The sequence below is a fragment of the Chelonoidis abingdonii genome, chromosome 1 (genome assembly GCF_003597395.2).
Source record: "Chelonoidis abingdonii isolate Lonesome George chromosome 1, CheloAbing_2.0, whole genome shotgun sequence".
NCBI lineage: Eukaryota > Metazoa > Chordata > Testudines > Testudinidae > Chelonoidis > Chelonoidis abingdonii.
Window position 1 is genome coordinate 272,658,624 of NC_133769.1, and position 24,686 is coordinate 272,683,309.

Genomic DNA, 24,686 nt, shown 5'->3' on the forward strand with positions numbered 1-24,686 from the left:
TTTTAGTGTAGTAACAACAACTTTATTTACATTTGTACTTGCTGAAAATACACCCATGAACATCCAGCTCAGCTAGGCCCAAAGGGCTTCTCAAACTTCATAAAAGTTGAAAGAAAGTGCTGACTGCTTTTAATAAAAAAAATTTAAAAAAACACACACCCACACATACTTAATCCCACATGGTTTACAGAAGAAAACACAGGAATAGGATAGGGAATAAAAAACACTCCTATGAATTGCTTTGTAATTAACCTAAGCGAAACTCCATGAATATCATGCCTTTGATTTTTAAGCAGAAATTCCACTTTTAAAATCAATATCAATGACACAATATAGCCCTGCTGTAGGAAAGGAGATTGCAGATGCCTTTGCTCTTGGTCCATGAGTATACAGCAGACCCAGTGTCTCTTATAAATTAGTAAACAATGTTTGCCTGCCTCTAGGTATATTTCATTGACTTTAGAAGCATATACTTTATTGAAATAGTGTAGGCAACATTTCATTGGTTTAAATTCCCAATCAGTATTTCCTTCCCTTCCAGGGTACATCTTCACTACCAGCCATATTGGCGGGTAGCAATCGATTTCTCGGTGATCGATATATAGCGTCTCATCTAGATGCGATATATCGATCCCCGAATGAGCTCCTGTCGACTCCGGAACTCCACCAACGCGAACGGCGGTAGCAGAGTCAACAGGGGGAGCTGTGGACATCGATCCCGCGCTGTGAGGATGGTAGGTAACTCGACTGAAGATACTTCGACTTCAGCTACGCTATTCACGTAGTGGAAGTTGCATATCTTAGATCGATTCCCCCTCTAGTGTAGACCAGCCCCCAGACTAATGACAGCTTAGGCAAAATTCTTACCTGAAGTAACTTCATTCAAGTCCATGGAGTTACTAGCTCCAGGAATGATTTCAGTCCCATATCTATTTGTGAGAAAAAACAGAGTTGTCTACTTCACTCCTGGTTTCAGGAGCTGCAATGCCTGAAGCATTTGCAATGAGAAATCCAAAACGCTACCATCATTAAGGTTAAGATTGTGTCACGGTTATTTACAGTAAAAGTCACGGACAGGTCGCAGGCAATCAACAAAAATTCATGGAAGCCTGTGACCTCTCTGTGACTTTTACTAAAAATAATAGGTGAGAGGCGTGTGCCCTGCCTGAAGCCCAAGCAGGGGAAGAGAGCCTGAGCCCCTCTGCAGGGAGGGGTGTGTCCAGTACCCACTACCAGCAGAGGCTGACAACTCTGCCCCTCCGTGACTGAGAGCTCTAGCTCCACCACACTAGGGCTGAAGTGGAAATTGTCACTGAGGTCTCTGAAAGTTAAGGAATCCGTGACTTTGTGACATAATCTCATCCTTAACCATCATCAAGTAAGTGACACCAATAGAGAAGGGCCATGTTCTTCCGTTACTTATGCACCAACAATTTTTGATAATAACTACTTTTAATTAGAGAAGGGTATTTTACAAACTTTTTCTTTTTTCTCCTGTGAGATCCCGTTTCTGCAATGTACAAAATCGCACACACCTCAAGGACTTTCCCAGACTCTTAGAGCCTGGGAGAGAAATGCATTAAGGGAAACAGAAGGTGCATACAGAAATTACATTCTCTGAAAAGAGGAGCATATCAGAAAACTAGAGGTGACACCAGGCACCTTTAATTTATGTACATTTGAGCACAGAACCTACTTCCCTCACATTCATTCCTCATTTCAACCAGTAACTACAATCTTACTGGCTTAAGTGGGACTTGTCTAGTACATAGGCGTTGGCCTGGTCCTCTACACAGGGGTAAGTGTCACCTACTATGATTACTACATATGAGCAGAAAATCCAGGGAACAATGGAAATAGTAACTGATTTTCTTCATTAAGAATAAATTTACTTTGTTGTGAAATCATTTTTAGATATCACTATGATGCCCCAGAGTTATTCAACCAGCTATTTTAAAAGCCATGACTGGTCTTGCTACTGACGGAAAGGGCTATATAAGAGATTAGTATTATTATTACTTGTTGAAAACAATTTATTAATCAGATTTTACCTTTTTTCTGTTGAAGAATTGTCTTTTAAAGGGTCACAATTTGCAATAATTGGTTAGTCTTAACTGTTCAACAAGTAGTTTATTTGAGCAGATTTGGGCCTATAGGTTTCTGTGTATTGTAAATGAGCTCTCCACTGAATATCTGATATTCAGAATCCTGGTTGCCTCAGCCACATTTTATAGTCTGTTCCCTGATTCCATGTCCTATCCTTCATACACAAGGGAACTGCCTGAAGAATCATTGGGATGGTTGAATCTCTCAGGGAGACAGTGGGAAAGACATTACAGAGACACAAATTGGAAGTCAACAGGACTAGAAAATGTTAATCTTGAAAATATTTTTCCCATCCTCTTTTGCCCAAGAAATAACTTACATGTGACTATACACTGGGATCCCCAAATTTAAACTTGAGGGAGAGGAAGAGAGAGAAATCAGATTTTACAGATGTTTAGCAGATTATACATTCAGTTTTCTCTTGTCACTTTCCCCCCAAGTAAATGCATGTATAAATGGAGAGACCAAACAAGCACCTGCAGCATGAATACCATTGCTCCTCCAGCACAAATATGTTTGTTTGCACAAAGGAAAGTTTGCAAACAATTCGGCAAAGAAACATGAATTTCATGATAAATGGCCCTGGAATAGTCATGTCAAATCGTGAGTCACATTTAGTGAACTAATTGACAAATACACTTTTCCACTTTTTGTTTGTTTCTAACTGTTATGTTTTGTTTTGGCAGCCTGGTAATTCAGTGTTGATTTTGTGTGGTACCACTGTCCTAGTGGGAACTAGCGTCACCATGTTATCAAATGTGACAGTGTTCCAAAAGAAAGTGTTATCATAATTTACTGTCCTAATTTCATATCATCTCTAAGCTTTTAGAAACTTCGTAAGTTTGGCTGAATTTCCTGAGTTATGGAAATGTTACTTCTCATAATGATTATCATGAGTTAATTTTCCACTTGATTCAGCTCACATAAAGTAAGTACAAAACACAGGCAAACAGAAATCATTTAAGTCAGTTGTATGTTCACATTTTTCATATGTATGAAGTACAATTAGGGATTTGATGAATTCCCTTTGCAATTTATATTTGATGTACATCATAATGTTGAGTATGACAATCAGCTTTAGGCAGGTATGAACAATACAATGGAGGAGCTGCAGCAGAAATAGCCATATCTGTTGATATGGGGATGAAACTGGATTGCACTATTTCATTTCAAGAGATCAACCTGAGAAAATGGGCCATTCTGTGGTTTATGAGGAAAACGTATTTGTTAGGTGCAGAATGTGGACCCATTTAAATCGAATACAGTGCAGCCTGACTATCCAGTTCTCAGGGTATGTCTACGCTGGAGATGCAAATTCAGCTTGAGGAGATATATCAGTGCAAGCTCTGATTCAGTTAGTTTGCTAAAAATAGCAGTGTAACCACGACTACAGGGATGATGAGATGGACTAGCTGCCCTGTACCTTGATGTGTTCATGCAGGTGCCTAGTTCATCCCACTGCTTGCACCATCGTAACTACACTGCTGTTTTCAGCCCAAGTGCCATCATAGCTACCGTGGGTATGTGTACCCAAGCTGGAAATAGCACTGCCAGCTCCAGTGAAGACAGTCTCACAGTCCCTCCAGTTATCCAAAGCTCAATGTTATCCTAAGCAAAGTCAGGGCTCCTATGTCAATTTGTTACAATGAAATTAGCCAGACTTATTCAATGACACCCACATCTTCCAGGGAAACTAAAGTTTTACTAAATCCTGATTTCCAAAGAAACAAAAGAAAAAGTATCCCCAACAGTATCCAGTATATAGGAGAAATGGAGAAAGCTTTTCCCAATAAATAGTTAGTGGTTAGCTATGTATGGTCAAGTACTTAGAGCAATAGACTAGTAGATAGAACTCCATTCTGTTCCCAACTCTGACACTGTTTCTGAGTCCCTCTATTCACAATGACTCATTGGGTAAATCACTAAAGTCTCTCTGTGCTTCAGTTTCCCCATCTAATATTCATGGGGGTGCCCTGAGGCTTAATTAATTATTGTGAATAAAGATGAAAGGTATAGAACTGTGAACTGTAAGTATTATGGTATCATGAGTAATTTAGATGGGTGACATCCCAGAACCCATTGAAAAAGGTGTGAAGCATTAAACCATTTACTGTGACTACAAACAACACGTTAAATGGCATTAGGCTAGAGGTATACTCACAGAGCCCATAGCTGACTTGCAGATTAATCAACATCTCACATGGTTGATACTGACCCTTTTGTTTCTTAACTTTTTCATTTTGGAAGACGAACAAGAGTTTATACCAGTTTACTTGCAATCTTCAGCCTCTTTCCCTCTCCCAGCCTACTATTCTTTTCTCCTAGGGTCCCTTTGCATTAGTCCCACAGAAACCATCAACAGCTAAATTTTGATGGACCTGGTTTTATATGATAATATTCACTTGGACAGCTCTGTTTAAATTCCTGGCAAATCCCCAAAAATAAGTCGTGTGTTTGAGGGAAAAATTTGGCTCAAACACAGTTTTTAATTAAATGCTTGTCTAATGTTATTAAACTGCATTTCAGTGGCATATAGATGACTACCACAGAGTGATTTATTTTAAATTAAACGATTGCCTATGGAATTAATTAAAGCTATTTCTGCAAACTGAAGTAATTCTTAGTGTACATTTTCAAAAGACTAAATACATAGTACTGTCAGATAAAAGGAAACCGTTGAAGAGAATTTTTGTACTCCATGTTGTTTGGAACAATATTAAAAGGAAAAGGTGAAGAAAAAATACAGATATATTTCATTAGTTAATGATCTCTCTCTTAAGCTGTCAATATTTCCAGGCTACTAGGACTACTTTCACAACAATGATGTAAAATAACATATCCATTTTCTTTGTAGAAATGTGAAGATAGTAAAAGTGGCCATTAAAGTAGTAGTAGTTTGAGGACAGAAAATGGCGTATGTGTAGTCAACATTACCTCTAAGATCTGATTTTTGCTTACCTCCAAACAACATGAAATCTAGTAACTTTTTATAAATATGGAAACTGATTGCAACTCCATCTTGGGAGTTCATTACTTGATCTTTAGACATATGGCTATCAAAGCAACTAATGCATGTCCAATTTGCTATTACTCTACTGTATAGTAGAACACAGTACAAATGCCAACAAAAGATTCATATACACACTATCCACACCGACAATTTTCTACAATGGACTTCATTCACCTACATCTTAAATACACAAAAGTTGAAGGCAGTCAATTTTCAACGATTCTAAGTCCAAAATAGAGACAACTTTAAGGATGATATACAAGCAAGCTTTTCCCTCAGTATAATCAGTCTGCAGTTTCTAGATTCAAATTTTTAACCACACAGCCACAGGAATCATCATTCCATGCCACCTGCCATTCTAACATCACTGTCTAAAGAAATGCTTCAACTTCATTTATGTCTAAAGCCAAGGTATCTATTACTAAAAGAGGAACCAATAAACTAAGGAATCTGGAAAAATTAAAACTCCTTATTTACAAGGCTACAGTCTACTGAAATAAAAGGTGAAATACATTTCTAAACTATTGTAAATTGATATTAAAATATCCTTCATTCATATTAAACACTTGTTAAAATGTGTTTTGATCAAGGCATTAGAAAAATTATAAAAACTTTTCCTATTTTCCTTGTTTTATAAAAATTAACTAAAACGATTCTGAAATTAATTGCCTAGATTAAAAAAACTTGTCTCATCACTATTCACGTGGGTACATAAATGTTTGTGACTCACACAGTTCAGCTGAAACGTCTGTTCATTATTCAGTTCTGCCAAACTAAATTTATTTATTCCCCCTTCCCCCCCACCAAGAACATTTAATGATAAAAGTAAGGCTATTGGTAGGGTAAAGAGCATATCCTGTCTCATGAGAGTAATTATCTCAGGGTAGCTGCTGTATAGTACATGTCTTCTCAAGATTTTCTAAGATATCTAAGAGCTACTGATTTATTGGTTTTGGATAATATCTAAAATGATCTAAAATATTTTAATCTGTGAAATGAAAGTTTTCACAGATTTATCCTCTCTCTGTGCACATAACAAATGCTGCTCTTCTATGTACAGTACAACACATTTGAAGGCAGTCAGTCCGGTGGGGGGCTGGCTTCATGAAGATAAAATTTCTTGATCCCTAACGCACAATAAAAATTTGATAAGAGGCATTACCAGACATTGGCGGTACTACAAATAATTAAGCTACCACAAAATAACTAGATCCTGCTCAGATGAATGTTTGTTTCCTGCTCACAGAAAAAAACTTTGATATTGCTGTGTATCATGATGCTGATAAAATAAAGGGAAGGAAAAATGCAAACACAATTTGTAACACATAGTGAAGGACGTGGCTACTGTCTTTCAGAAAAGGCAATCTGTGCTACTCTTAATCAGCACCACTTTCATCCAAGATTCTTCACTTAAATCACCTCTTTAGTCTCTTTCGCTGTCTTTCAGGAGGAGGAGAAGGAATTCTAGAGTCTATGTCTCCAGATATGAAAAACTGTATAACCCACTAAACAAAACACCAAAGCTGCAACAGTTCCTGTACATGGATAATTTGTACCCCTAACTCAGCAATTCAAATGTGTTAGAAGATCAGCAAAACAAAGTAATTCTTGCTATAAAAAGAATTAATTAACCTTGTTCAAGGTTTCACTAAGACTTGATTTTGAATATCAAGTTTCCTGCATTTGACTATAAATTAAACGTCATCACTAACCTACGAGGCACTGAAGAGCAGCTCTCCTTACGTGGGAGAAAAAAAATCATTTGACTCAAATAAAAGAGCACAATGCGCCTACTGTGATTTCATTTATGTTTTTCCAAAACGAACAGTCAATTGTCACAGAAACTACCATACCTACCTACATGTGACTTAATATAAAGAACAGTCAAGTGTATATTTTCTATCTAATTATAACATACCACAATGATAACCAAACTAATAACGGTTCTTCTCCTTCAATCCCTTCAGAGAAGATGCAACATTGTTGTTAGGCTTCAATTGCAACCTATTCGTATTTACTACACCTCCTGCATCTCCTCCCTCCTTCTAAACAGCACGCTTAGTGTATTTGTACAAAATACTTGCCATCAGCCCCCAGAAGACCAAATCATTCTCACAAGTAACCACCGTATAAATGGTCTCAGTCTATAACTGGAACTCAGGCTCAGGTTCCTAGCAGCTAAAGACATGCACACTGTCTTCATCACCAAGACCAACGGACACATCTTCCTCTACCTCTTCATCTAGCTGAAGGCTGCCAAAGGAGTACTTATTCCTAGGTATAGGAGAGGAGCTCAGCACTATGGGATTTCCAAACACAAGAGGGTGAGTAAATGGGTTAACGATTTCTGAGTCTGAATCACTAGACTCTGTTCCACTGCTGGTGGAGCCTTCCATCATTTGGATGGCGGCCATGTGATCCATCATGCCACTGGCATATAAACACTGCATGACCGGACTCTGCTTTGACTGTCCAGTACCTGACACCCCGTTTGCCATCATTTTGCCTTCTAAAGGAACCGTTTTAACAAGCCCCTCTTTACAATGTCTCTCTGATCTGTATTCCTGACCTGGCGTTGAGGACACCTGGCTCAGGATAAATGGGTCAGTTTCTGACTTGTTTCGGGCATTTTGAATTTTTTGCAAACGAGGCCTTTGCAAACCTGGAGAACATTTGCCATACCCAGGGCAGCTACAGGCATGAATATCTTCCTCATCGCTCCTAGCCCTGCACTCATAGCCATTTTCTGAGATGTAGCCCTGACAGCCAGTTCTATTCAAACTCACATTAGGACTTGACCCTTTGCTACTGGGTGGCAGTGGAGTGGCCAATGGACTACGGCTGTCAGGGCCCCTAAACAGTTCGTCAACCAGTGAGCTGTGCCTTGGCATTCTGGGGCTCCCACCAACGTAGAAGGACATATTAGCTGGGTTATCATCAATAGACTCTTCAGTGTCATGTTGGGAAGTCTTTACAGAGCCTGAGGAATCCCTATATCTAGTTCTTTTACGATTTTCATCTCTACCGAGAATATAGGCACCACTGGTCAAATCACCCTCATAATTGTCATTTGTTTGGGAATGTGACCAGGTTACTTGTCCTCTGAGAAGGTCATACTCGCTATCTACATCACTGCAGTCAATAAAAGGAATTGAGGTGCTGCTGCCACGAGCAGCCCTGGATGCTGGACCTGTGCTTGGTTGTTGCGACTGAGATCTATTCTGCTGTGTCCTATCCTTAACGACCTCCTCTTCTTCCTCCATTGTCACCATCACCGCTCCATCCACCTTTCCACCTTCCTTAGGGCTCTTCTTCAGGGAAGGGATTCTGTGCTGTCCAACATCTTCCATTGAAGCTTTCAGCTCCTTCCTTTGCTGGCAGCTCTGCACCACTGGGGAATTCACATCATCTCCAAATGTAAAGCTACAGCTCTGGAAAGAGAAAGAGAGAAGAGAAAAAACAAGCAAGAAGATCATTAAGAAGGAAAAATCTCAGTGTCTGCTCACAGTAAGAGCACCAGAGTCATGCCCAGTAACTTATAGATCCCATGTAGGACTCTCCTGACAACAGAGCTGGTAACTCAAACTTTAAAAAATATGGAAGTCTCCAAGCATGAAGAGTAGATGATGGACCAGGAAAGAACATGAGCCAAACATTGGCAAAAAAGGAAATAAATGTTCAAAAAGTTCTATTAGTAGTTGCAATTTATGATGATACAACACATATGGGCAATAACCAGCATTGTACAAACACCAACACGCCTGCACTACTTAAAAGAAGGCAGACTGGCAAAGGAGGTGAATATAAAAAATGGTAAATTCAGTGCAGCCCAATTGCACACAAGAACAAAACTCCCAGAGTAGGTTCACGGGCAACCCCACATTCAACTGGTGGAGAGTCCCTACCACTAGACAAAGGACTGTCTTTATTCCACACACCCATGCCAGTATACATCCAGTGCTTTGCTCCATCTAATCTGGTGTTAAAATATTAAGCTATCTTTTGAATGGACTACAAATTGTACCTTCCCTGAGTTCCCTAGAACAGCCTGCAATGATGGTATGATTCTATAGGTAACCAATACAAATGCTAAAGCAAGCCAAAGGTTGTGCAAGTAGAAGTTTGCGGGCCACTTTAAATATATTAACCAGGCAGTTTGCACCTGCCACTTCTGCTTTGAACAGTAGCCATTTACTGTTAATAGAAACAGAACTAATGCTTGTGATCTACCACAGATAATAACGTAAGAATTCTTAACTGAAATTCCTCTCAGGTCAACACAACAGAATTTCTTGTCAAGGACAAATGAAATTCCACTATCAATGACCTCTGGAAAAAACGCTTTCCTTCACTCAGGGCAACCACGAGCAGAAATCTTGGAACCTGACAAGAGTTCATCACTTTTTTGGCAGCTGTATCAGTTCACCAGGCTGAGAGCTCGACTGTGCCAGATAGTCCCTACTACTTGCGCCTTCCCATCCTTTCTGTGCATTTTAACCCACTGTGGGAAAAAGGCTGCTCCAAACCCACGCTCTGTAGACCTTTAGTCTCAACTGTATTGTAGGTTAATGTGCTCAGAACTGAATGGCAAATAGGCAGTAAACGCACACAATGGACCAGCCATGATAGGGAGTGGGAATTACAGATCCTGAGTTACAAAATCCTGAAGTATTAGAATAGATAGACTTACCAGTGATTTGGAATCACTGTATCAGGGTATTTGAATCTTTAAAATAGGTTAGATATAAGAAAAAGAATGCCCATGTAGTTTTAAATTATACTCCTCTAATTAGGGATTCAACTGGAAATGCTTAAAGCAAATCATATTGGGTTTCATCAACATTACTGACTTGTTTTAGCACCTCTGAATGCTGTTCTGAAGGTTGTGTAGTCGGACTCGTGATGGAACGAATCTTGCTGTGTTTCCTGAGAGAAATCACATTAAGAAGTTAAAGCCATACAATTTTTTTCACAAATAATCAGCAGCAGTCACTTCCTTAAGAAACAAAAGCACCAAACGGCAGCTTTATAAATGTTTGTCTTGAAATGGATTCTCATTCTTTCTTTTTGTAAAATTTAAATGGAGAATGTTTTATATAAACACCATAAAAGAGAATGTAGAGCACTGAAGCAGAAATCTTCCATCACTAGAACATGAGTCATAACACAAACTGTTGCCAGGTTCATTGTACATTTCAGCAGTGACTTTAATTCACCATGACTCAGAATAATTCAAAGAGAATTGGCACTACCAAGATAGAAGCCTTCCCCTGACAGCTTTCAGTTAACAACCACTGGTTAGTTGTGCCAATTAATGTTACTTATCCCCCTAATCTTCGGGAGTACATTATTAAAAAAATCAAATCCTTTTCTATTTATGCAGATTAATCACATCCCACACTAAAGGGCCTGATATTCAATGAGTCTGAGGGGAAGTTATCTGCCAGTGGGATGTTCAGTGCTGAAAAGTCTCCAGCCTATTAATTGAGTTACAAGCTCATAGCAACTGCAGCAATTTGATCAAGTTTCACAGGGCTGGCTGGAGGCTGGTTTGGCCCCTAGTTTAATTTAGAGAAACCTCAGGGTAGCTCTAACTCAGGGGTAGTCAACCTATGGCATGAGTGCCGAAGGCAGCAAGCAAGCTGATTTTCAGTGGCGCTCACACTGCCCGGGTCCTGGCCACCGGTCTAGGGGGCTCTGCATTTTAATTTAATTTTAAATGAAGCTTTTTAAATATTTTAAAAACCTTATTTACTTTACATACAACAATATTTTAGTTATATATTATAGACTTATAGAAAGAGACCTTCTAAAAATGTTAAAATGTATTACTGACACGCAAAACCTTAAATCAGAGTGAATAAATGAAGACTCAGCACATCACTTCAGAAAGGCTGCTGATCCCTGCTCTAACTTATGCCTGATGGTAACTGATCCCTAGGGGCCATTATTTCAGTGACAGCTTGCTGAAGCAACATAAAGGGGACTTTGCATAGGCCAGAGTCAGGGCCCAGCAGTATAATTAACTGGTAAGAACTAATGGTCCCAAATTCAAGAGCATTAAAAAAATAAGACCAACTCAGTAATCTCTCTCTCACCTTTCAAACTGCACTTTCTTGTGTCCGCCTTCTTTAACATAGTCAAGAACCTGCTTCTGAGTCCGGCCACTGTAACAAAACAACACTTAAGCCGCCAATCTAAGGTATTACATCTGTTAACGTTTAATACAAATAATGAAAGCAGATTGACTATGTAACTTTCATTGCTATGGCATAAAGTGATGTACCATCTTTTGTATCATAAATGCACATTGGTTTGTAGGGAGTTTGATTGAATCATATAGTCAGTCCATATTTGCATCCATGCTTCATGCAGTCCGTATTTGCATCCACCACCTGCCTACCAACCTTGGGAGTGCACCTAAGAAGCCAGGCATGCTGGTGTGCAGTTTTAGATACTGTATCCTATGAACTCATAGTAAACCACATACCCAACTATTTTTACTACAAGTATTAACTCACATTTCACAATAAGAATGCAATGGATCTTACTGTACATCCATGGATAAAATGTCACTTGCATTTTTTGCAAGGAAAATACTTGTAGACAGATAAAATATAGACCATTTTACCACTGCCTAAATCCAACTCTGCCCCCTTTATGCTGAATTATGTTACTGGGAAGTCACCAAAGATAATGGCAAGAAAGAGAGATTTCAACTCTCCTCTTATGAAAATATGTATCTGAACCATTTCTGCAAGTTAAATTTCAGTCTTACCTCTATTAACTGGTATCAGTAAACATTGGTACTGAATGGAGAATAGCGGAAATACATTTCAGGATTAAATTGTTGATCTTAAAGACATTTAACTATAGGTACAAACATTTTCTGCAGATTCAGTCTTCGATGGATTTCAAACCTTGCTCTTATAGTCCATGAAAAAGGAGCCAATGGCAATCATTTATATGGTGTATGGTCATGAATACCAGAAGAAAAAGAAAACAATAGAATTTGCACTGTTAGAAATGCATATCCTACACCTTGGACCATGTCCAAGGAGGAACAAAAAATCTCCATATCTGTTAAGACCTGTCAATTGGACAAACTATAGCAAGGCCACTTGTAACAATGAAGATAATACTTTTCCTAGAATGAACTCAGCAGAGATCACAGTGAGAGACATGAAAACAGCATACGGCTCCACTCCAAACTATATGCATGTTTAATCAAGTATGTTAAGAATGTCTACAAATTTTTCATTTACTCTGGCAATAACTAAATCCAACAATTTAGACTGCAGCTTCTGTCTCCCTCATGAAGACCTCCAGGTCCTTCCATGTCACCTACTTTATTTTTCAGACCCAGAAAAGAAAGCTGGAAGAGGCAGGGGAGGACATATCAACATGACTACATACCTCTATGAGTCAACTGGTGTCTCTGATTTGGTAGCATTTTGAATTCATTTTGCCCAGGTGTAAATGACCTAACAAGATGCAGTTAGTGGAAAATCAGACCCGACTGGAGTCAAACAACATTACATGGGGGATGCTGCAAAGAGTCCATCCAGCAGTGTGCATAAGCAGCAGTGACAGCAGCATTTTTGCACACCAACGCCTTGTGTGCACTAAAAAAGGTTTGCCAGTACAGCGATACAGATATATAGCTATACTAGCAAACCCACCTAGTGTAGATGCAGCTTATACCCACAAAAAAAGAGTTTTTGCCAGTATAGCTTATACCAATTCCCTGAATGAAATAAGTTATACTGGTAAAAGGACTTTTATGCTGGTACAGCTACACTTATGCGAGGGCTTTTGCTGGTATAAAAATTATTTTAAAAAAATTACTACACCAGCAAAGTTTTAACATGTAGACCTGGCTTGAGGGTGAATTCCTGTCTCTGTTAGCCCCCTTATAGGCATGAAGGGTCCAGAATGCAGAGGAAACAGTGCATTTAAACAGCACAGGGGTGCATTTGTCAGACTGTAGGGAGGCCAGGCAAGGAAAATCTACTCCTTTTGTGATTTGCAGAGCAGAATTCTCTCCCTAGGAGCATGAAGGGATCTGTTGACAAATCACAGGAGGTGGGACTAGTGAGCCTGATGGTACATAGATGGATTGTGCGGGTTGGGTTGGGGTGGAACAAGTGCAATGGAGACTACTGGCTTCTTTTCACCATACCCTTTAGTAGCTTTCCCTCTAACTCAGTGGTTCTCAAACTTTTGTACCGGTGACCCCTTTCACATAGAAAGCCTCTGAGTGCGACCCCCCTAATAAATTAAAAAAAAACTTCTTAATATATTTAACACCATTATAAATGCTGGAGGCAAAGCAGGGTTTGAGGTGGAGGCTGACAGCTCGCAACCCTCCACGTAATAACCTTGCAACCCCCTGAGAGGTCCTGGTCCCGTTTCAGAACCCCTGCTCGAATTTTTCCCACAAATGTGCAGAATCAATTTTATTATGTGCACCAATACGGAGGCGATTTGTGACACATTACCTTTGTATTGGTGCACATAACAAAATTAATGTGGTGAGGTGGGGCTGAGGGGTTTGCAGTGTGGGAGGGGGCTCAGTGCTGGGGCAGAGGGTTGGCATACAGGGGTGTGAGGGCTACAGCTGGGGGTGCAGGCTCTGGGGTGGGGCTGAGGGGTTCAGGGCTGGGACAGAGGACTGGGGAATGTAGCGGGGGGTGAGGGATCTGGCTGGGGGTGCAGGCTCTGAGGTGGGGCCAGAGATGAGGGATGAAGAAGGGTGCTCTGGGGCTACGGCGGGGAGAGAGAGGACTCCCCCCAGCTCTCTCTCCACACAGCAGCACCTGGGCTGGGGGGAAGAGGTGCTTCTCCCCACTGTGGCAGCTCTGAGGCTGGGGTCACGGGATAGGCGCCATTCCCCCGGCCACATAAGGTCTGGGCCAGGGCTGAGTTGGGGCCAGGGGTGGGGAAGGGTGCCCCAGCCCTGGCAGGTCTGGGCTTGGTTCGGGCCACCCTTCCCGCATCAGGTCCAGGGCTCAGTTGGGGTGGGAGAAGGGGCACCCCCATAGGTGCTGACTCTGTGGGTGCTCCAGGGCTGGAGCACCCACAGAGAAAAATTAGCAGGTGCTGGCAGCCAAGCTTCCCCCAACCCCAGTGCTTCTCTCTTGCCGGTGGCCCCTCTGACCTACTCTTCCTCCTCCCTCCCAGCCCTCCCACCCATCATGAACCCCTATTTTGTGGCATGTAGGAAGCTCCTGGGAGGAGGGAAGGGGAGCCACGGGGAAGAGGCAGGACAGGGGCAGGAAGAGGTGGGGACTTGGGGGAAGGGGTGGAGTGGGGACGGAGCCTGGGACAGGTCCAGCATTCCCTGGCTAGAGGGAAAAAGTCAGCACCTATGGTGTGCCCCTTCCCCAGCCACGTCAGGGTGGGCTCCCTGAGCGCCTGTGCAGTGCTAAATAGGCTGCCGCGTGGCTGTGCAGCTTACAGGGAATTTAGCCCTTTAGTAGCAATTTTCCATCAGCTACTATAAGGAGAATTTAGGCTTTTATTCCACAGCTTCTCATACATTACTCTGGTTGAACAGGTGGGTTAGCAATCATAAAGCAGCAGTTTGCAACACCAAAGACAAAAACATTAAAGATCTAGGATTAAAACAAGGACAATATGATTTCAGTGGGGGAGAGGAACAACAGCAGGAGACAGAAAGGGGAAAACAGGTCTTACCTGAACCTAAATGATGAACCTCTAGTAAAAAGAACAGGTTTAGGCTTTGGTTTGGGCTCCTCAAAGAGTCTGAAAAAGGCATGGTGTTCTACACAGATCTTCCAGAAAGACTTGCAAAAATCCCGACTGGCCATCAGGAATTCCAAGGTGTCCTGGAATGAATTCTAAAAGATGTAATAGCATTGTTAACAGAGTGAGCAAATGATAGAGCAATGCACTGGACATATACATTGATACACTGATGCTATGCTACAAATTTTCTCTCCTGACTCACTGGTCTCCTGGCCCAAGGAGCCCTCCTACTCATCCCAAGAACCTTCTACATACTCTTAGTAGGACTAACAAATAGCAATTCCCCAGAATTGTTGCCACTGTCTCATGTAATAGACCTATTATAAAGCTCCTCAAATTATTTTAAGAATATACTAAATCAGAATAACCTGTGTTTTCTCCTCATTCTAGTTTATATCTCCAGCCACTGACACTTTACCATCCAGCCAGAAAAGAACAAATGGATTTTACTGAATGGCAGCAGCATCCATATTTCTTTGAAGCACAGTGCTTGAGTAAGACATACAAATATAAACTGCAGTAACTTTTCTGAACTGTCATTTTAAAAGGAATGTCTTGTGAGAAACCCTTCAACTAGTTTAACACGTCCTTTCCCTTTCCTGAGAAGCATTTACTCATTTCTGCTTCCCTACTCCTGCTTTATATCTTTTCATTTGATTTGACACCAGCCTCAGAACATTTGTATTGTGCATTATTACAATACAAGCGACAGGATATCTCTCAGAACTAAGAGTCCCATCAGTCAGAAATATAGCTTGGGAATGGGGGTCTGCTTACCATTCCCAGTACCACGGCAAAAGCACTCCATCTTAGGAAACTGAAGATCACAACTGCACACCACAGCAGAGGTGCATATTCCCATAGTTAAATATCACTAACTCATCAATCTGAGGTTAATAATTAAGTGTGTGCACTACACCGAGTTCACCAGCTTTAACAGGAAGCCTCACCTACTCAGCACGGTATTGAGACAAATATTTTAGTACATGGAGCCACAGCCATGGAAATACTTGATATCTTTCATGGATGTTCAGTTCTTAGCTTCTCTGCTGAGTCTGCCCAATGTGGATGTCAATTTTAAGACAGACATGAGAGAAAATGTTATCAAAGCACTAGCCCCAGAAATAAGCGTAAATGACCAGTTAAAAAAAATCCCATTGATTACAAGCCAGGCAACTCAAACACCTATTTTATCTGCCTCTAGGAATTTACCAGAAAACCTCTCCTTACATTTCTTTGAAGAATATCAAGGACTTACATTCACATCAGGCCGTAGCTTGATAAGAAAACGCTTCCTCTTGAAGCTCAGCTTTCGAACCTTAGCCCAGTTGAAGGCATTAATCTTGGTGTGACTCTAAAGATGACAAACCAAGTGAACTCATGTTACAGATTAAAGGCAGAGTTTAAGTATTCCAAGCATGTATCTGTAGGGCAAATTTGACAGCTACCAAAAGTACTTTTGCATTATCACTGTTTAAGATGTATTTGCTTGTAATGGTGCTATTACTAATAGTTTAGGCTCCAATCCTACAAACACTAACACACATTCCCAATTTAAGAACATGAGTAATTCCACTGAATCCAAGTACTTAAAGTTAAGAACATGTGTAAATGATTACAGGATTGGGTGCCTTATATTGCAGTGGTGCCTATATACCCCGCGAGGATCAGTGTCCCCAAGTCGACCCAGTCTGCCCAGATGATGTTACAGTACAATCTTATTAAATGTTTTACTGTATGAGTTGTCAGAGAATTTTAAAAAACTACTCCATTCCTCACACTACAGAAACTTCCAAACTATTTTTATTTGATCAGTAAAATCAGCATCCCTTTAAGTATTTCCTCTTTCTGGGGGAAAAAAAAAGGCAGAAATAAGCAGTAGCAGTATTAATCTTTAACATATAGTCATAGAAGTAAAAGGAAAATATATAAATTACTTGACAGTGTTTATCTGATGAGCCAAAAAATGCCTTTTAACAGTGCTCAGGAGCCATATGGCAGGAGCTATGAGTCATGCTACGAAAGGCTTTGTATATGTTCACAGTCAGATTGCACCATTTGAGCAGATCAATGTTTTCTAATTAATGTATGCTAAAATTAGAGGAAGTATTAACTATTTCAGCTTAGTAATAAAAATTCACTATTAATATCCTTATAAACCTGCTTAGGAGTTTCTTATAGCTATGAAAGCAGCTTCTACTAGATTCCTAAATGTACAGAACTATGTTGCTTTGTAGCTTCCACATCAGACAAATATACAAGCACTGACACTGTGATGATGTTTGTTAGAACAGCCTGCTGTCTAAGAAAGTTACATTAATGTCATAATAATCTCTGCTAGGAAATTCAACAGCACAGCAGATGGGTTCTAGATTTTGCAAAGCCCATACAAGGAACTCTATGGAGAGCCCCCATCTAGTTCTCTCCCACCTCTTCATGACCCCCTCCCCATACTTCCTAACTCCCACTCCCCCACGTCCACATACTCACTACTCCCGATACCTGCTACTTCATGCCTGCCTGAGACCCTCCTTCCCTGTTTATGATTAAGACTGTGGGGAGTCTGTCACAGAAGTCATGGATTCCATGACTTTCTGGGACCTTCCGGACATCTGCAGCTGGAACTGCAGGTGTGGCTAATCCCAGGGCCACCACAGCAGCTGGTCCTGGGGCCAGCCACATTGGCCGCTGCTGAGGTGGCCCGGGGGCCAGCTGCACTAGCCACTGCCTGGCAGCATTCACTGCCGGAGCTGGGGCCAACTGTTGGCCCCCGGGGACCTCCAAAGCAGCGGCCCCCCAGGGAAGCTAAGATTTAGTCAGGGGCATTTATAGTAAAAGTCATGGACAGGTCATGGGCCATGAATTTTTGTTTATTGCCCGTGACCTGGCCATGACTTTTACTAAAAATGCTCATAACCAAATCTTAACCTTATTTATGATGCCCTGTGGCTTCAGATGACCCACCTCCAATGTGCATCAGGATAGTGAGGAGATGTAGCCAACATGTAGCTTTCTGATCATGGATCAAAGGAGGGTAGTTAGGGAAGTCAGTCTCTTCAATAGCTGGTGCTGGAAACAGACAGGGCTATGGGCTGGAAACGGAGTGGAGATCTAGCTGCTAGGTTAGGTGTGTGCAGGTAGTAAGGGGACCCTGGAAGTGTGGGACCTTATGCAGTTACATAGGTCTACAGCCAACATTCCAAGCGACTCTGGGAGCACCTTGAAATTTTGGTGGCTCTGGTGCCTGCTAGCCTTAATCTCCCCTGTGGGTGGCTGTAAACCAAACTCCACTAGACACATTTCACACAGGGGCTGCACCACTGGTATAATAATTGTTTTTGTTAAAACAACAGTCTGTTTTAAAGATTAAAGCCATGATCAGAGCAGCTCTAACCTGAAAAACTAGAATGCCTGTGTTGGCAACTGCCAGGTTGATCTTCGTCCCTTCCCTATCCTTTGCTGGATGCAACCGGATTCCATACATCTCCAACCGACGGGCAATCTCAAGTAGCTGGAAATCTGATTCTGCTGGTGTCTGTCCACTTTAGAAACAAAAATGAAAAACAAAAGCCAAGAGACTTGAATTCTCCACATCTGTTAAATTGGAATCAAATTACTTCTTTAAGGAGCAAAAAGACATTTCATCATGGAAACTGGTTCCTGTTAATTAGATAACATTCATATGGGCATTCCAAATCACCCTATCTCAGCAGCTAGAACAATAGCTCTGTTCTCAAAGACCAAGATTTTTAAAAGCAAATAGTGATTTTGGATGCCTCAATTTTTGGGGCCCAACTGGCGATCCTCAGAAAAGCCTGATCTTTTCAAAAGTGTTGAGCATCCATCTTCTGAAAATCAGGCCTATTTATGGTGTCTCCAGTTAGACACTCAAAAATTGAGATACTCAAAATCACAGTCACATACAAACATAATGTCTATCTCAAACAGAGCCCATGTCTCCACTAGGAGCTCCTTACCCATGTATCTATACCGATATGTTACAACAGCAAAGTATTCCTAGCGGTGTGCTTTGTACTGTTATAGTGAAACCACTCCTCCTGAATGAAACAAGCTACACTAGTAAAAGCACAGCTTTACTGGTATAGCTGCCTATACACTAGGGACTTCTGCCAGCAAAGCTATGTGGGTCAGCTATTCATACCCTTAACTGACAAAAGTACGCTGGCAGAAGTCTCCACTGTAAAGCTAGAACTTGAAAGACCCTCCCTTAGAAGCACAGAGATACTGGATTGTGACCAGTTTTCACCTAAAATACAATTAAAGAGGGAAGCACAGTTCTGGGCATCAGCGTTTTAGCAATCATAGGATTGCTATATTTTCTAAAATAAAAGAATATATTACAGTTAAAATGTTCTCATTTTAATCAGATGTTCCTGCTGATTAACCAAGAGGTCCCCTACCATGGGCATACCACCTTAAAAGCACACATATAGATGCTCTTTCAATGAAGAATTCTAGCTCCCAAATTATAATAGTGTGGGAGGACACAAAAACAGTCGTGTACACAAAGCCTTTTTGCTGGCTGATTGTGTGCATCTTCAACCACTAACTCTAACAGAATTTTATATACATTATTCCAACAGAACAGTAAATTATATGGCTTACTGGGCTCTTGAAAATAAAAGATTATATGGATATTGTCTACTATATAATTGGGTAGGCTAAAGGAACTGTGCAAAGGAATAAGATGAAAGACATTGAGGGCAGTGAACATACATTTTGGGCTCCATAAATTTTAAATTCTTCATATTAAATCATACAGTCCTGATTAATATAATTGCTCTTACAAAAACCACAACCAATAAACCCCAAACTTCACTTACTTCAAAATGCAATGGCTTGAGTCTCGAATGGTTCTTAAAAGCAGAAATTCCTGCCATTCTACTCCTAACTGATCCTCAATCTCTTAACTCCCTTCTAAGACTTCTCTCTTCTCTGGGTTATATGATACCTAACCTCCCATTTCTATTCAGAGAACCTTTCTGATTCCTCTTGGCTCACAAGCTTCCCCCAAAATTTATCTCTTGAGCCTTCTGTCAGCCATCTATGGCAGTGAAAGATATATTCAATGACCTTGACCTCAATGAGAGTACTGACCCAATTATCTGCAGGATCAGGGTCATCATTTACAACTGTATTTGCACACACAAAATTGACAATGAATCCTTTTGTGTGGAACAGGTTGAAAAAATAATTGAATGCTAGAAAGAAAATCAAAATCAACTGATGCTCTTTAAACATCTTGTACGTTGATGTGAAAGGGCCAAAAGTAACTAACTCATAGGCCTGAAAATCTTTTATAGCTAAAGCTCAATATATTTCACAGTTAGAATTACATTGCAGGAAAGGAAAGTTAATAAGAACAAAAGCTGGGACTTACATATGATTGCGGTGAAATTCCATGATTTTGTCTTCTAGTGTTTCTTGTTGAGGTATATACTTGTTCTTCGCTAAGTGTTCACGGTCTATGGTTTCATCAAAATCCCCAATCTCAGCTAGAGAGGGACAGAAAAATCAAAACCCGGTGTTTAATCTATATTATTCAGACAAACCAAAACACAGAGTAATAAAAGTACGTTTGTCCAAATCTGCAATATGGTTTCATAACTCATTTTCATTACTGTATGTTCCACATATTCCTTATCATCTTTATAGGTAACCGAAACAATGAAAAGTAGTCCAAGAGTAAGGGTTTTCCTGTTCCCTACAACCCTACAAGTAGATTTAAAAAAAACAAATGGAATAATTTCAAAGATGTATTGATTTGGGTGTGTGATAAAGGTTGGCGGAGGGGCTTCAATCTGCTGATGAACATTTCATTGGAATAGATCAGCTTCTGTCAAGCGCATTGTGGCACTCAACACAACAACTTCATTTCCTCTAGAACAACAAATGTCCATTTCTTTCCCTAAACTCCACCCCGAAGTTTCATGCAATTATGTATTATGTCAAATTCGAAGATGGGGTGGTTTATTTGTTTTTTAATACATACATATATTGCAACCCAGAAATGCATGAAGCATTTGTCTGTTTCGTATTTTGCAGAACTTCAGAACATCCAGTCTTTTTCCTTTCTCTGGCTTATTGTTATATTTTGTTTCTGTGAACACAATTTAATAAATCATTTCTCAGAATGAAGTTGCCCCCAGCTGCTGCAGTTGTTGTAATTACAAGTATGCAACAGTTCACTATGGAACCCACTTTTTAGCTCTGCCACATTAGTGGGAAATTACTTATTTTTGGCAATCTACATATGGGAATCAGAATATTTAATAGCATGTTGCCTGCTACTCTATCATACATTATTTACATGTTTCTGCTATCGGTTTCTTTGTAAAATGATTTTCCCTCTGCCCATTATCATCTCAGAGTACTAGCAACAGTACAATGAATGAAGGCTTTTACTGATCTTTGTCCACCCCTCTGTGAAAGATCAATACACCCCAATATCCAAGCAGTATAGCTTTATTCATCTTTTATACCTAACTAGGTTCCTTATAAAGAGACTAAATTAAAATCCAGGGATCATACGGAGACATTGAATAAATGCTACAACTTCTACCTCTGAAAAGAATGAATAGATGATGTGTTAGAAGACCATGCTGTCTGTTCCATCAGCTCCTTGATACTCTACCTCTTTCCACTGCTGAATACTTTAAAAATGAGAATCTCCTGCACAAAAAGCCCACTGTTCCGTATCACTAACTCCCGTTTCACTTATCAGAGGGGTGGCCGTGTTAGTCTGGATCTGTAAAAGCAGCAGAGAAACCTGTGGCACCTTATAGACTAACAGACGTTTTGGAGCGTGAACTTTCGTGGGTGAATACCCACTTCGTCAGAACGTATGGTAGTGGAAGTTTCCAGGGCAGGTATATATATGCTAGCAAGCAGCTAGAGATAACGAGTTAGTTCAATCAGGGAGCATGAGGCCCTGTTCCAGCAGTAGAGGTGTGAAAACCAAGGGAGGAGAAACTGGTTCTGTAATTGGCAAGCCATTCATAGTCTTTTTTAGTCCAGAGCTGATGGTGTCAAATTTGCATGAAACTGAAGCTCAGCAGTTTCTCTTTGAAGTCTGGTTCTGAAGTTTTTTTGCTGCAGGATGGCACCTTAAGGTCTGCTATAGTGTGGCCAGGGAGTTGAAGTGCTCTCCTACAGGTTTTGTATATTGCCATTCCTGATATCTGATTTGTGTCCATTTATCCTTTTCCGTAGTGACTGTCCAGTTTGGCCGATGTACATAGTAGAAGGGCATTGCTGGCATATGATGGCGTATATTATATTGTGGACGTGCAGTGAATGAAAAGGTGATGGTGTGGCTGATCTGGTTAGTCCTGTGATGGTGTGCTGCGTGTGTAGATATGTGGCAGAGCTGGCATCGAGGTTTGTTTGCATGGATGGTTCCTGAGGTAGAGTACTATGGTACGGTGTGCAGTTGCTGGTGAGAATACGTTTCAGGTTGGCAGGTTGTCTGTGGCAAGGATTGGCCTGCCACCAAGACCTGTGAAAGTTTTGGGATCATTGTCCAGGATGGGTTTAGATCCCTGATGATGCGTTGGAGGGGTTTTAGCCGGAGGCTGTATTTGTGGCCAGTGGAGTCCTGTTAGTTTCTTTCTTGGGTTTGTCTTGCAGTAGGAGGCTTCTGGTACACTGTTGGCTCTGTTGATCTGTTTTCCTAATTGCCTCGTGCGGGTATTGTAGTTTTGAGAATGCTTGGTGGAAATTTTGTAGGTGTTGGTCTCTGTCCGAGGGGTTAGAGCAGATGCGGTTGTCCTCAGTGCTTGGCTGTAGACAAGGATCGTGTGATGTGCCCGGATGAGCTGGAGGCATGAAGCTGGGCATAGAGGTCGATAGGTTTTTGATATAGGGTGGTATTAATGTGACCATCACTTATTTGCACCGTGGTGTTCTAGAAAGTGACCTCCGTGTAGATTGTCCAGCTGAGGTGGATGGTGGGGTGGAGTTGTTGAAATCGTGCGTGGAATTTTTCTAGAGTCTCCTGCCATGGGTCCAGATGATGAAGATGTCATCAATGTAGCGTAGGTAAGAAGGGCCGTGAGTGGGCCATGTTCCAGGTCAGCCATAAAAAATATTGGCATATTGTGGGCCATGCGGGTGCCCATAGCAGTGCCACTGATCTGGAAATATATTGTCATCAAACTTGAAATAGTGTGTGTGAGTATAAAGGCACAGAGCTCAGCAGCCAGCTGTGCTGTGGCATCATCAGGGATACTGTTCCTGACAGCTTGTATTCCATCTGTGTGTGGGATGTTTGTGTAGAGAGCCTCTACATCCCGGTGGCTAGGATGCTGTTTTCTGGGAGGTGACCAATGCATTGTAGTTTCCTCAGGAAATCATGGGTGTCACGGAGATAGCTGGGACCCTCCAACGCATCATCAGGGATCTACAACCCATCCTGGACAATGATCCCACACTTTCACAGGTCTGTGGTGCAGGCCAATCCTTGCCCACAGACAACCTGCCACCTGAAACGTATTCTCACCAGCAACTGCACACCGCCCATAGTAACTCTACCTCAGGAACCAATCCATGCAACAAAACCTCGATGCCAACTCTGCCCACATATCTACACCAGCGACACCATCACAGGACCCTAACCGATCAGCCACACCACTCACCGGTCATTCACCTGCACGTCCACCAAATATAATATACGCCATCATATGCCAGCAATGCCTTCTCTATGTACATCGGCCAAACTGGACAGTCACTACGGAAAAGGAGAATGGACACAAATCAGATTCAGGAATGGCATATTACAAAAACCTGTAGGAGAGCACTTCAACCTCCCTGGCCACACTATAGCAGACCTTAAGGTGCCATCCTGCAGCAAAAAACTTCAGAACCAGACTTCAAAGAGAAACTGCTGAGCTTCAGTTCATCTGCAAATTTGACACCATCAGCTCTGGACTAAACAAAGACTATGAATGCTTGCAATTACAGAACCAGTTTCTCCTCCCTTGTTTCACACCTCTACTGCTGGAACAGGGCCTCATGCTCCCTGATTGAACTAACCTCGTTATTCTCTAGCTTGCTTGCTAGCATATATATACCTGCCCCTGGAAACTTCCACTACCTGCGTCTGACGAAGTGGGTATTCACCCACGAAAGTTCACGCTCCAAAACGTCTGTTAGTCTATAAGGTGTCACAGGATTTTCTGCTTTTTTTCCCGTTTCACTGAGGTCATGTCTAAACTATGGGTGCTACAACTGCGCAGCAGCTTTGATGCTGTAGTGCCATAATGCAGGTGCTTCCAGTTCCTACAGCAATGGAAGGAATTCTTCCGTCACTGTAATCTGGTAATCCACCTCCCTGAGGAGCGATACATAGGTTGATGGAAGTATTCTTCTGTTGACCTATTTGCGTCTACGCCAGGAGTTAATATCAATGTAACTACAGTGCTCAACAGAAGCTATGCCGATCAACATTTTAAGAGTAGCTCATGACTCAGGTTTCTATTTTGTCCCCAAGGTCAGAAATTTTGAGAGTCACCCTTGGCTTTGAACTTAAAAAAGGAAAGGAAAGATGTTTAAGGAAAAAAGAAGACTGCCTATCACTATCTCCATAACATCATGAAAACATGACATTAGTTGGACCCAGGTTCTGCTGAAAATATTATTCACATTTTACTCACACCCATGCAAGTGCTTAAAATTCCCTTTTGTATGGCTTTCCTAAAGCCCTACATCTTTAAACTTCAAAAGGCCAAACGTATTGCAGTCAGACTACTCTCCCCCTGCAGCAATATGATTTCTGCCA

The 24,686-nt window shown here is 41.2% G+C and overlaps 1 protein-coding gene across 3 annotated transcripts in view; it reads right to left on the reverse strand.

Moving 5' to 3' along the window:
* The window catches only part of FARP1 (FERM, ARH/RhoGEF and pleckstrin domain protein 1), a 390,990-nt gene that overhangs the window by 78,515 nt on the left and 287,789 nt on the right, over positions 1-24,686 (reverse strand). For 2 of the 3 annotated variants that reach the window (XM_032771475.2, XM_032771473.2), the window contains exons 7-13: positions 20,289-20,403; positions 18,282-18,429; positions 16,146-16,241; positions 14,816-14,979; positions 11,215-11,283; positions 9,967-10,042; positions 8,307-8,547 (exon numbers count right to left, since the gene is read on the reverse strand). In XM_032771475.2, the coding sequence (XP_032627366.1) occupies positions 8,307-8,547; positions 9,967-10,042; positions 11,215-11,283; positions 14,816-14,979; positions 16,146-16,241; positions 18,282-18,429; positions 20,289-20,403 (909 nt within the window). The remainder of the gene's footprint in view (positions 1-8,306; positions 8,548-9,966; positions 10,043-11,214; positions 11,284-14,815; positions 14,980-16,145; positions 16,242-18,281; positions 18,430-20,288; positions 20,404-24,686) is intronic. The other variant, XM_032771474.2, reaches the window with a different exon arrangement.